At 37.1% G+C, this 12,185-nt stretch overlaps 1 protein-coding gene and 1 non-coding gene across 2 annotated transcripts; one reads left to right on the top strand and one right to left on the bottom strand.

The window, feature by feature from the left end:
* The first annotated feature begins 10,180 nt into the window (after nt 1-10,180).
* TRNAS-AGA (transfer RNA serine (anticodon AGA)) lies at nt 10,181-10,262 on the top strand. The gene has a single exon. It is a non-coding gene; the product is annotated as a tRNA-Ser (tRNA).
* Nucleotides 10,263-10,584: 322 nt separating this feature from the next.
* Nucleotides 10,585-11,942, bottom strand: LOC141613054 (germin-like protein). Its single transcript, XM_074431788.1, has 2 exons — nt 11,635-11,942; nt 10,585-11,327 (listed from the first exon to the last, which is right to left on the bottom strand). Exons 1-2 carry the CDS (start codon nt 11,756-11,758, stop codon nt 10,774-10,776), a joined length of 678 nt encoding a protein of 225 aa, XP_074287889.1. The 5' UTR covers nt 11,759-11,942; the 3' UTR covers nt 10,585-10,773.
* Nucleotides 11,943-12,185: the final 243 nt, after the last annotated feature.

The following is a 12,185-nucleotide window of genomic DNA, read 5'->3' as shown; positions in this document are numbered from 1 at the left end:
GGGTAAAAACCGTTGTAAAATCAAAAAGCGGACGTTGTTAAAGCGGCCGTTGTAGAAGGTATTTACAACGGTTTGCTTATTTAGTCAAACCGTTGTCTAAAGTATTCACCACGGTTAAAAGCCGTTGTTGTTGGGTGTTCTCCGTTGTGGAAAGTGTTTCAAAATTTTGGAGGGAATAATATAACAACGGTTGTCGTATGTATAACCGTTGTTGTAACTTTCCCTCCAAAATTGTGAAGTCTTTTGACAACGGGTTTATGGTACATACCCGTTGTTGAATTTTTTAGTAACAACGGTTCTTTGTTTAATACCCGTTGTTGTAATTTTACCTCCAAAATTGTGAAGACTTTTAACAACGGTTCTTCGATTAAAACCTGTTGTTGAATATTATGCGCGGGTATTTGTGAATGTCATTCACAACGGTGTTATTTTTATTAACCGTTGTGAAAGGTATTCACAACGGTTTTTTTTCAAGAACCGTTTTTATTACTTAACTCCTAATGTTTTGAAAAAATAAATTTGTTTCATGCCATTCAAAAACCTCGCATATGTCAAGATCACCATATACCAAAGACTAGCATAAATCACAAATTTGGGTTCATCGAACTCAATAGATTCAATTCAACCACAACAGCAGCTGCATCATATATATATATACTTACAAGGAGTTGAATTGACATGAACTAATCATTCCCTAACTTCAACAAAAAATTTACTAATAAGTTGATCTAAACTCTGAGTATCGTGCATTTCTAATATATTCTAAGACGTAGTTGCCCCACATGTCTCTTACCTCGTCTATATCTACACTTGAGTACTGCTCAATCTGTTGTGACGGGTTGATTGCATACTGCGGAAAAAACAAAGAGAAGACATCATGGTATATATAGCAGCAAGCAAGACAACATTAGCAACATCATGGTATATATAGCAGCAAGCAAGACAACATTAGCTCTAATTTAAAAAAAAGTAATAAACACATGTTTAAATTATTACTAACCTTTTCTGGAATAAGGAGATATCTTCGCCTAATAATCTCCAACATGAACCGACAAGCGTAGTATCCACATTGTATGCTATCTGGCTGGCAAGGGGCCTATTATTACATAAAAAAACAGACGAGAGAAGGCTCACATCAGAATCTTGAACTTTAGGTATTGTATTAGTATTAAACACAGATTTTGCACTTAATGTTATTGTATTTGAGCACGTACCCCTGTTATCGTAATAAAATCGGGGCCAACATCGAATCTTCCGTGGGTTGATCCCGCTCGTTTGCTCTTTTCTTCTTAAAGGCCCTTTTTTAAAAAATAAAAAAGGAGGCAGAAACTAATTTTTTTAGGGGCAAAAATATGAAAGAGCTTTTTTCTATAAATAAAAAATGAAAATGTTATTATAAATAAATCAGTATTATAAACTTACATATTAATCAAGTGCTTAAAAGTCTCGCTTGGTTGATGATGTAAAGAGTTCAACCGTAAAACTTTATTCCTTGTCGGCATGATGGTGCTAGCACCCAATGAGTCCTACATCAAGAGACATCATCATTATTAACAAGTACATATATTAGTTATGAAAATGCAATTGTAGGGGGAAACGTAATATTAATTTGTTTATTACCCTTTTTCATTATAAGCGCCAAAAATCAGCTTCTTGGTTGTCGCCAATTGCTGAGCAATATAATCTACCCGTTGTTCGAACGAGAAATCCGGAATAAATAAAGATAAAACATAGGGGCACAGGAATCCGTATTGATCAGATGGAATATTCTTCTCGGGAATCACTCTCAATTTCAATATCCTACATTATTACGGTATTAATTCCGGTATTTAAAACACTATCTAGTAGTCAGAATATTAGACTATGAAATTATTTATTAAGAAACTTACTTCATCCAAACAAATATGTGTTGGATATCAATCAGTCTAGGCAGCCCATACGGCTAGCACATCCCATAATAGATGTGCTTGGCGCTCAACCCCTAGAATATCCTCCTCGAGCGGAATAACTATCAATTGCTCGGTGGCTATGCGATGGCCAGCCTCCTCATGCAGTTTCCTCATCGTCACCGTTCTTACATATCCCATGTAATCCTTCCCTTTATATTGTGTGGAGTTTAAACTCCTAACTTTCAGGTCCGGAAAAGAATGAGTCTTTGATTTTGTGCTACTACCACCAGCCTACACATGTAGTAGATAATTAAAATAATAAAAAATCCAAAGGTAACATATCCTAGTTGGAGTAATAAAAATAAAAGCGTACTTAATTAAATACCTCGTCAACCTGCTCTTTCAATGATGAGGTAGTAGTAGCGAGTAAGACCGGTGGGGACTTAGGCTTATCGGTCTTTTTGTCCCCTACACAAAATTACCATGCTTTTTATAAATACAGACAAAATATAAATAAAGGGAGCGAGATTAATTTTTAAAAAATGGAGAAGTTAATTAAATACCTCATCAAGTTGTTGTGAAGTCGAGGTCGTTGGCATGTCTGTGGACTTAGGCTTATCCGCCAAAGCCGTCTTTTTTGTTCCCTACAAAAAAAAAAAAAATAACATATAAATTTAACATATAAAAACATTCAACAATTAAAAATGTAACATATATATAAAGGTATTTCTTCTAACCCCAATGCTTTCCGCCGCCGAGGCGGCGGAGATATCTTCGCCAAGTAGATGTGAGTTTCAGGCCATTGGATGAAACTTCCAAGCGCATCTCCCGGAATGGTAATGTCGTCACGAATTGGGACAGCGAGTTGAAAGTTTTCATGGCCTGGAAAGACCGTAGTTATCTCTACTTTTCTATGATTCGGCAAAAGTTTTTCGCCATGAACTACGATTTCGCGCTGCAGATTTGGTTTCTACGAGACCCGCCAACACGCACATGTGGCTTTTCGGTTTTAAGGTCGCAAGAATAACGGCCTCTTGTTTACGGCCTGAAGAATATACACATACATTATTATATCTTTGCAAAAACGCTTCAAAATTCAAAAGATTTTGCAAAAACGCTTTCTGTCTCGGGCCGATTTTTGCACAAACTTCAGCATTCATATAAATTTAACTAATTAAACACTTCATGCATACCTTAAAAAAACAGGGAACGACTTGAAGGGGATGTATCTTTGTTTTCCATCAGCCGTCTTCTCAAGTTGCATCTCCTTTTCGGACCCATTATTTACCTAATAAAATTAACCAATTCAATGGCACCATGTCAGAAGTTATAGCATTAGAGCTGGCAAGTGAACACACCCCTGATCTTACCCAAAAAAAAAAAAAAAAAAAATAAGGAAGTATTAGGTACCTGATCGGCTTTAGTTGTTACAACTTCGGAAGCATTATTAGGTACCGATCTTTCGAATCTCGTTGACCGATACTTCCTTCTCATGTATTGCCAAGGTAGTAGCGGCCTCTTGACCAATCTGTTGTACCTTATTATTACCCCCTTTAGAAATGACATCCTCCATCATCTTCACTTCTTCTTCGGAAAGCTTACCTCCAGCATTCAGCTTTAGTAGTACGGATGCCATTAATCAAGTCGCTTGCCAAGAATGTAATGTGTCGGCAATTTTTATCCCAACAATAACATGTGAATTGAACTTAAATGAAAATAATAGAATAAATGTTACCATGTCAGCCTTCTCAGACTTAGTCTTCCTTTTCTTCTTAATCGGGGCAGTTTTCCCATAATATTTCGTTACTCCAACCTGTAACGGGACGCCCCTCAAACGACCTGGATGTTCGGGTCGGCCGATCGCTCTAGCAAGAACGTCATTACGACCACTTCGGGAGTGAATTTCCTTCTTCTACCTCTTTCAATACGTTGTCCTATAATATATTAAATAAACTTCAAATTATATTTGTGACTAAAATAATAAAGTTAGTAATGAACTCGTCTTAATAAAATAATGCTTACTATGTTGGCCAAAACTTCCTCATCATATTTGTCACGCGACGATCGGGATCCTTTAGGCGTGTGCCCTTCTTTATAAGTTACATGCCGATCCACCTCTTTCACTCCCTTTGCCACCTACACATTAACATGGTAACATTTATACACGTAAATGTGTATCAATGCAAGTCCAAGTGTGATTAAAAAATAAAGTCTCACAGGGGAATAATGCATGCTACTTACGAGGTCCTCTTCTATCTTTCAGAATCGCCTCGAGAACCATAGAATTTCCCCTTCTTGCATGAAATGTTAGCACGATTTCTTCCGCTAACGGCCTTCAAATAATTATATAAAAGCGCAAGTAGATGAGATAATAAAAAGATTATATAAAGGACTCATTAATTAAAAAAATGATAGGTAAATCGTTAAAAGGCGAGGATATTTAACCGAAACTTCTCAGTAGTTCTCATCTTTTTGAAAAGATCCCATTGTTCTGCTTGATGGTGGGACACTTGTTTTCCGGTGGGCTCTTACGCATCTCCCCGTTGCCTTGTCCACATACAACCAATCCCTAGCAACGCCACACCTCCACCGCTCGTGGACATCCGCCGCCTTATGCATTAAATACTCATCATGGCTTTTATCGGGTATAATAACGCCTTCCTTTACACGAGCCAAGTATAACTCCGCCAATTTTGGATTCAAAGTTCTAACATCATCTAAATGGATAGGCACAAACTGTCTTGTGCAAGCACCAATCCAACTGGAGAAAAGACCCGCATTTGGACCAGTAGGGAAACCCATCTCACTCCATGTTATTTGGAACAATTTTGTTTTTAGCGGCTATAGCCGCAAGGACTTTACGGCACTTCGTAGCACCCCTCTCACCAGGCTTATTATCACCAGGCTCATTATTCTTTTGACTTCTTTTACGTTTTTCACCCATGATAATCCTAAAACCCAAATATGAATGATATAGTAAATGAACAACTTAACAACGTACATGCAGAGTATTATCTAAAACCCTAAACCCTAATAGGAATAAAAATTTAAAACAACAGATTGAGCTTCTAAAATCCTAAACCCTAATAAGAGGAGTAAAGTAGATGATGCGGGATGATAAAGATAACAAAGAAGACGAAAAACAAACAGATGCATGAAAAAGAAACAAGATGATCGTCTTAAAACCCTAATGACGAAACACAAAATTAAAGTGAACATACCTGTTGATGATGATGATAAAGAGAACGAGCAGGATGATAAGGGAAGGCAACGGAATGGGCTTTAAAGCGGGCGACGGCCGGCGACGAGAATGTAAAAAGCGAGAAAGAGAGAAGAATTAACACAGGATACCAACGGTTGAACTAATAATGTTGTGTGTGTTTGTGTATGGCATTCTGTATGGGTTTCTATATTAGTTTTTTATTAAGACAAACTATTGACAACGGGTGCTCAAAGAAGAACCGTTGTTATATGTTAATAACAACGGGTCAATAAAAGTAAACCGTTGTCAAAAGTTTATTACAACGGTTAAAATATACCCGTTGTAATATATTTTCACCAAATTTGCGCCAAAATGAAATATGTCAAAAAAAATAATTGACAACGGGTAGAAGTACTACACCCGTTGTTGAAAGTATTAACAACGGGTAATTTAAATATAACCGTTGTTATTGTTGAACCTCTTTTTTTTTTAAAATTACTGTAATTCCATTATAGTCCAAACCTGTAACAATACATCGTAATAAATAGAAGCACCATATCTTTGCAACATTTTTCAGCAATTTCAACACCAACATCCACATCTAATAATAAGATCAAGAAAATAAGACAACACCAGCATGCATGCATACTGTGTCCTGATGAACTATCTCAGGATCGGGGACGTTTCTTGGATGTCATAGTTTCTTCGTTAACCCAAATACCTTCACCATGGTCATCACGCATATAGATTCTTTCAGTGTCCTCATTATCAGTGTCAACATCGTCGAAATAAGATACAGTGGTAGACTGATCCATTCCCTCAAAAACGACATCCTGATCATCATCACCATTATCGGATGGACTACTCCTTCTTTTCCTTATAGACAGTACAACAGACCACTTCTTATCCATAGGATCGGTGACATAGAACACTTGTTTAGCTTGGGATGCCATTATGAAAGGATCATCCTTATTATTGCCAACCTTACCCAGATTGACCAACGTAAATCCCATCTTATCCTTTCGGACACAATGGATGTTGTTATCAACCCAGTTACATCGAAACAAAGGCATTATGAAATCAATGTAATCTAGTACCAATATTTCTTGAATAACACCATAAAAAAGGCATTTTCCCCAAATAGGCTTTTTATCTTTTGAAGTAGCAAAGTGCATTGCCTCAAATTCAGAACTCACACCACTATTTTGCATTGTGCTCACCTCATCTTGCTCGCGGGTGTAAAAAGTATATCCATTAATGGCAAAACTGTTGTAAAAGGTGACCCTGGCATTTGGACCTAAACCAAGACGTAGTAACCTAGGAGAGATGTCATCACCAGTTTGATCGATAATCTTTGTAAGACAATATTCCTAAACCACTCGGGAAACGTCTTCGTATGCTCGTTCGCAATCCACTTCTCGGTCTTGTTTTGGTGATCGTATTTGAGCTCATCTTTGTGTTGTTGAATATAAGGTTGCACCTCATCTTCGTTGTTTAGCACATACATGTGTGCTAAATGCAACATTTCACGTGTCACAATTTTTTCAACCCGGCCCCTAATACCTTTTCCGGTCATCCAGTCACTATGACGATTCTTAGGAACGCCAATCAACTCCTCAGGGGAGAGATGAGCGTAACAATATGAAAGAGCTTCGTCTAAAATAGCGCGTTCAGCAATACAACCTTCCGGACGATACCGATTAGATGTATAGTCCTTGTAGACTTTCATCAATCTTTCGAAAGGATACTGGTATCTCAAGTACACGGGCCCAAGGTACAAAATCTCCCTAACCAAGTGAATGGCCAAGGTACAAAATCTCCCTAACCAAGTGAATGGTCAGATGAATCATGATAGTGAAGAAAGAGGGTGGAAAATACATTTCCAACTGACAAAGAGAGGTTACAACGAGGTCCTGCAATGAATCCGCGTCATCGGGATCGATGACTTTCTCGCATATGGACTGGAAGAAGAGACAGAATCTAGTTATAGCATATCTTACCTTTTCAGGTAAAATGGAACGAATAGCCACAAGTAGTAATTGTTGCATCAAAGTGTGACAATCATGTGACTTTAACCCGGTGAGTTTTAGGTCTTGCATCGACACTAGGCTTTTGATGTTCGACGAATAACCATGTGGCACTTTAATTCCATTCAAGCATGCACAGAACTCTTTTCTCTCATTCCGTGAAAGGGTAAAAGCTGCTGGCGGTAAAAATGTACGATTACCTCTCTTCTGTGGTGCCAACTCTAGCCTAATACCCATCATTTTCATATCTTCCCTAGCTGCGGCGTTATCCTTTGTTTTACCAGGAACATTCAGAAGGGTATTGATAATATTATCACAGACATTTTTCTCAATGTGCATGAAATCGAGGCAATGCGACCTCCGTGTCAGGCCAATATGGAAGTTTATCAAAAAATATGGATCTTTTCTTATACCTACGAGTAGACAATTTAGAGCCGCTCTTCTTCCCATAATCTATCTCAATATGTTTTACTTTCTGATAAACTTCATGCCCACTCAAAATTCTAGGAGGTTGACGAAGTTCTTGTCTTCCATTGAATGCTTTCTGCATCTTGCGATAACAATGGTCATGAGACAAGAACCTCCTATTTCCCATATACACATACTTACGAGAAGACTTCAAGTATTCGGACTCGATATCCTCCCCACACAATGGACAAGCCTCTTTCCCATGAACTGTGTGCCCAGAAAGGTCGCCATAAGCCGGATAGTCGGATATTGTACACAATAACATCGCTCTCAAATTGAAAGTTTCGTTCTTATATACATCAAATACTTCTATCCCACTATCCCACAACAATCGCAAATCATCTAGAAGAGGTTCCAAATATACATCTATATCATTTCCAGGTTATTTAGGGCCGGAAATTAACAACGACAACATCAAATACTTTCTTTTCATGCACACATATGGAGGTAAGTTATAAATAGCCAACACTACGGCCAAGTACTATGTTGGCTACTCATGTTTCCGTGTGGGTTCATTCCATCGGTGGACAGCGCTAGACGTAAGTTTCTAGGTTCATTGCCGAACTCGGGATACTTAGCGTCGAACGATTTCCATTGCTTACCATCTGTCGGGTGTCTTAGCTTTCCATCATTTATTCTTTCTGTTTCATGCCAAGTTAACATTTTTGCATCATCGGGATTCGCATAAATCCTTATGACTCTTGGTATCAATGGAAAATACCACAACACCTTAGCCGGGATCCCTTCCTTATCCTTATAACGCCACTCCAAACATTTAGGGCAATTGGTTAAGTTTTGATATAATTTCCGATACAATATGCAATCATTTGGACATGCATGTATTTTCTCATATTTCATACCCACTCCTCTTATTAGTTTTTTCGCCTCATATGTCTTAACGGGTAGAACATTACCATCAGAAAGCAACTCCTTTATCAAGGCTAAAAAACTAGTGAAACACGTGTCACTCACCCCATTTGCCTCCTTGATATTATACAACTTCACCACAGCCGACATTTTTGTGAACTTACAACCAGGATACAGAGGTGCTTCAGACTCACACAACTTCTCATACATGTTGTTAAGGTCATCCCAATTACTAGTGTCATCACCTACTTCTTCAAAAGCAATGGACTCATCATCATTCTCTTCATTATCTATAGACCCAACATTCAACTTCTCTACTTCCAACTCTTCCAACTCAAAAACTCGGCAAACTCAGGATCATCAGTTAGCCTTTCGTGTACCTCAACATCATCTTCTTAAGAGTTATTCTCTTCCTCTAATGATTCCCCATGAAAAATCCAAAGTGTATAGGATCGACTAAATCTCCACTTTTCTAGGTGTATTTTAACGTCAGGAAAAGCCATATAGCTAATATTACCACATCTTTCACAAGGACATGCAATACTAGAAGAACCTTTCAAATTGTTCGAAACGAATTCATAAAATTCACCTAAACCATCCTTGTAGGTGCGGTCACTCATATTTGCATCAATCATCCAAGTTCGAGTCATTATTCTACATTCGTAATAATAGGCAACTAATTGAGAAAATACAATAATAAGCAAACAAATAAACGAAATTCGGAAAGCAATTAAGCTAAATTATCAACAAATTAGATAATAACCCAAAAAATCCTATATCTAGTTATAAGCGTTGCTAAGAAACATATATATACCTGATTGATAAACACGATGAGGGAGAGAAGACGTGACAACAAATGACTTTGACGGAGATGAAGACAGAGAGACGATCGGGAGGAATGGAGGATGATATAGTAGCGATATTAGCTTGTGTTTGTGTTTGTAGCGTATAGCAGAATAAAGCAATATGTTGTTCTTAAGATTTTCATAATATTAATAACAACGGTTATTGAGTCTACAACCGTTGTTAAAACGTATTAAAAACGGGTTCTAATATAACCGTTGTGATTACTTTTCACTAATTTGGCGCCAAACCATTAACAACGGTTAAAATTTAACCGTTGTTATTAGTTTTTTCATTAACAACGGTTGTTTAAGTATGACCCGTTGTTAAAACCAATAACAACGGTTAACAACACATAACCGTTGTAATTAAGTTTGGTAAAATTCGCGGAATAAATTCTACAACGTGTTTTGATGATTTTCGTGAATAAGCGTTGTTAAAGGGCCGTTGTGGTTGCCTGTATTTGTAGTAGTGTATAGGAGGATGTTGTAAAACAAAAGAAAGAAAAAATGGCCTGCAAATCAACAATACTTACCAAACTCGTTACGAAAATTATTAACCTTTTTTTTATGTTGATTCAAGAATAAGTTTGAAAGCTTGTAAGGCTTTATGTCAAGAGAGAGTCTCATGTAAAACCGTTTTTACATGTAAATCCGATAAATAAATTATTGTGAGTAGTTACTTTAGGGATATATTTAAGTCAATTAACTTGTGATTTTACATTACCACTTATGTAAACCGCCTTATATAAATGTGAGTGTTATGTCGAATGGATAAAAAGATATACAGCATATGTTCAAACCCAAAATAAAAGATTGCAGCATAGACAAGTTACTGCCCTATTCAGATTTATATAAGCCAAATACCAAATTAGGAACAAAGAAGTGGACGTGCCGGAGTGGTTATCGGGCATGACTAGAAATCATGTGGGCTTTGCCCGCGCAGGTTCGAATCCTGCCGTCCACGTGTTATACTTGGTTTTTGTACGTTTAAATTTTTTCTTTTTTTTTTCAGAAGCATTTTGATATTATTTGCATATTTCAACTATCACAGACGTCATTAGCGGTTGACTTGCTTATTTCATGAGTCGTCGTATTCATTCAACTCTATTCTGGAGGTCCATGATCATGATTTAATTATTTTTTAAGCTTATTTATCTGTTTTCATTTCTTGATGACGGTTATAGTTTATAAGCCTGTATATTGGCTATATGCGTTCATTTTGTTACTTTGTCCATAACTACAATTATCGAGAAAAAGAATCATTTAGAAAACTATACGTGTGTATGTAAATTCAAACACGTACTAAATTATTCCGTATTATATATCTCAATATTTCTTACTCCGCACTTGGTATTTAATTTGTTACCCATCGAATTACTATATATTTGAGTATTCTTATTTATTATTACAATATTAATCCAAACTTAGATAGTATGACTATAATGATAGTGTCTTGATTGTAGTCGATTCTCAAATTAAGAGCTCATCCCAAAGTGAGACTGAAGGGTCTTGACCACATTAGCATCCAACTGGAAGGCCTTGGCTAGAACATCGACTGAAATAGGTGGCTGTGATCCAAACACCGCATTGGCAATTGTCACAACTCCGGGGTTTTGGCTGCTCAACCCAGCAATAGCCACAGCGGGGCAATTACCAACATTAAACTGAAAGTGAACGAGGCCCTGTGGAAACACGAAAACATCTCCTTTGTTTAACACCTTAGTGAACAGTTTGTTTCCTCCGTTTGGAAGGTTGGATGTCACAAACCCGACATAGAGGGTTCCTTCCAAGACGGTCAAGACTTCAGTGGCACGAGGGTGGGTGTGGGGTGGATTGAGTCCGTAAGGTGCAAAGTCAATCCTAGCCAACGATATACCAAGGGTGTTGAGACCAGGTACTTGCATTGCTGTAACCATTGTGACATTGACTCCCAAGTTGTTGGGCTTCCCGGGTACGTCTAGCCCTTTGTAGAAAAAATCGTCGGGTGTTGCTTCCATTGGATTCTTGCAAAAAAGGCCATTCACAAACACTACATAGAAATAAACTTTAGTGGGAAATTCAAGTACGAATGAAATATTCAATTATTGAAAAGATAATATAACTGATATTTAATCTCTAGAAAATTAAGGAGAAAAATGTATTTATGCATGCAATGATCGCTGCTATATATGGAACTCATATGAATGGTCTATGTTATGCTTCATAATTTTTCGAAGTACTATTATGCTATGATGTATCACAGTATATGTCAAAAACTTGTACGTCAAAATTGAAAATAAACGACTTGAATAAAAGTGGACGAGATTAACAGAAACATATTAAGGGAGAAGACGTACGTGCTTCCTTAGGGTCTTTAACTCCGACGCAAAAATCTTGAAGTTGGGTGGGATCAGTAGCATAAGCCACAAAGGAAGTTAAGGCCATAAGTGCCAGAACAACAAAGGTGTTATGGTTCGCCATTCTTGGTGTTATAAGCTTTGTAGTTATTGCTATATTTAGCTTTGAAAGGAAGAAGTTATTGAGAAGTTTGGATAATAATTTGCATGGGTAAAATGACCTATTTATAGTTGATTATAGAAGTTAAAACTGTTGTTAATTTGAAGTGGTCATGACTCATGCACATATAGAATTGGCAAGGTCGTATGTTGTAACTTATTATTGACATGTTCAAACTTTGTAACCTAATTAACTTTATTTCGTTTTGTTTAAAATATTTGATATTGTATCCCCTTGGATTTTTACACGTTATATACCAATTTTTGATGATTTGATTCAATAAACCTTTTTGAATTTTGATGTGAGAATTAGTCCTTAATGATAGTTGGTAAAGCCTCGGGACTTTGGGCTAGTAATTTTGACAATTTTATTGACGACTGTGTCTCATTTT

This window comes from Silene latifolia, chromosome 11 (genome assembly GCF_048544455.1).
Source record: "Silene latifolia isolate original U9 population chromosome 11, ASM4854445v1, whole genome shotgun sequence".
In the NCBI taxonomy this organism is placed as follows: Eukaryota; Viridiplantae; Streptophyta; class Magnoliopsida; order Caryophyllales; family Caryophyllaceae; genus Silene; species Silene latifolia.
This window is presented reverse-complemented; position numbering and strand designations above follow the sequence as displayed.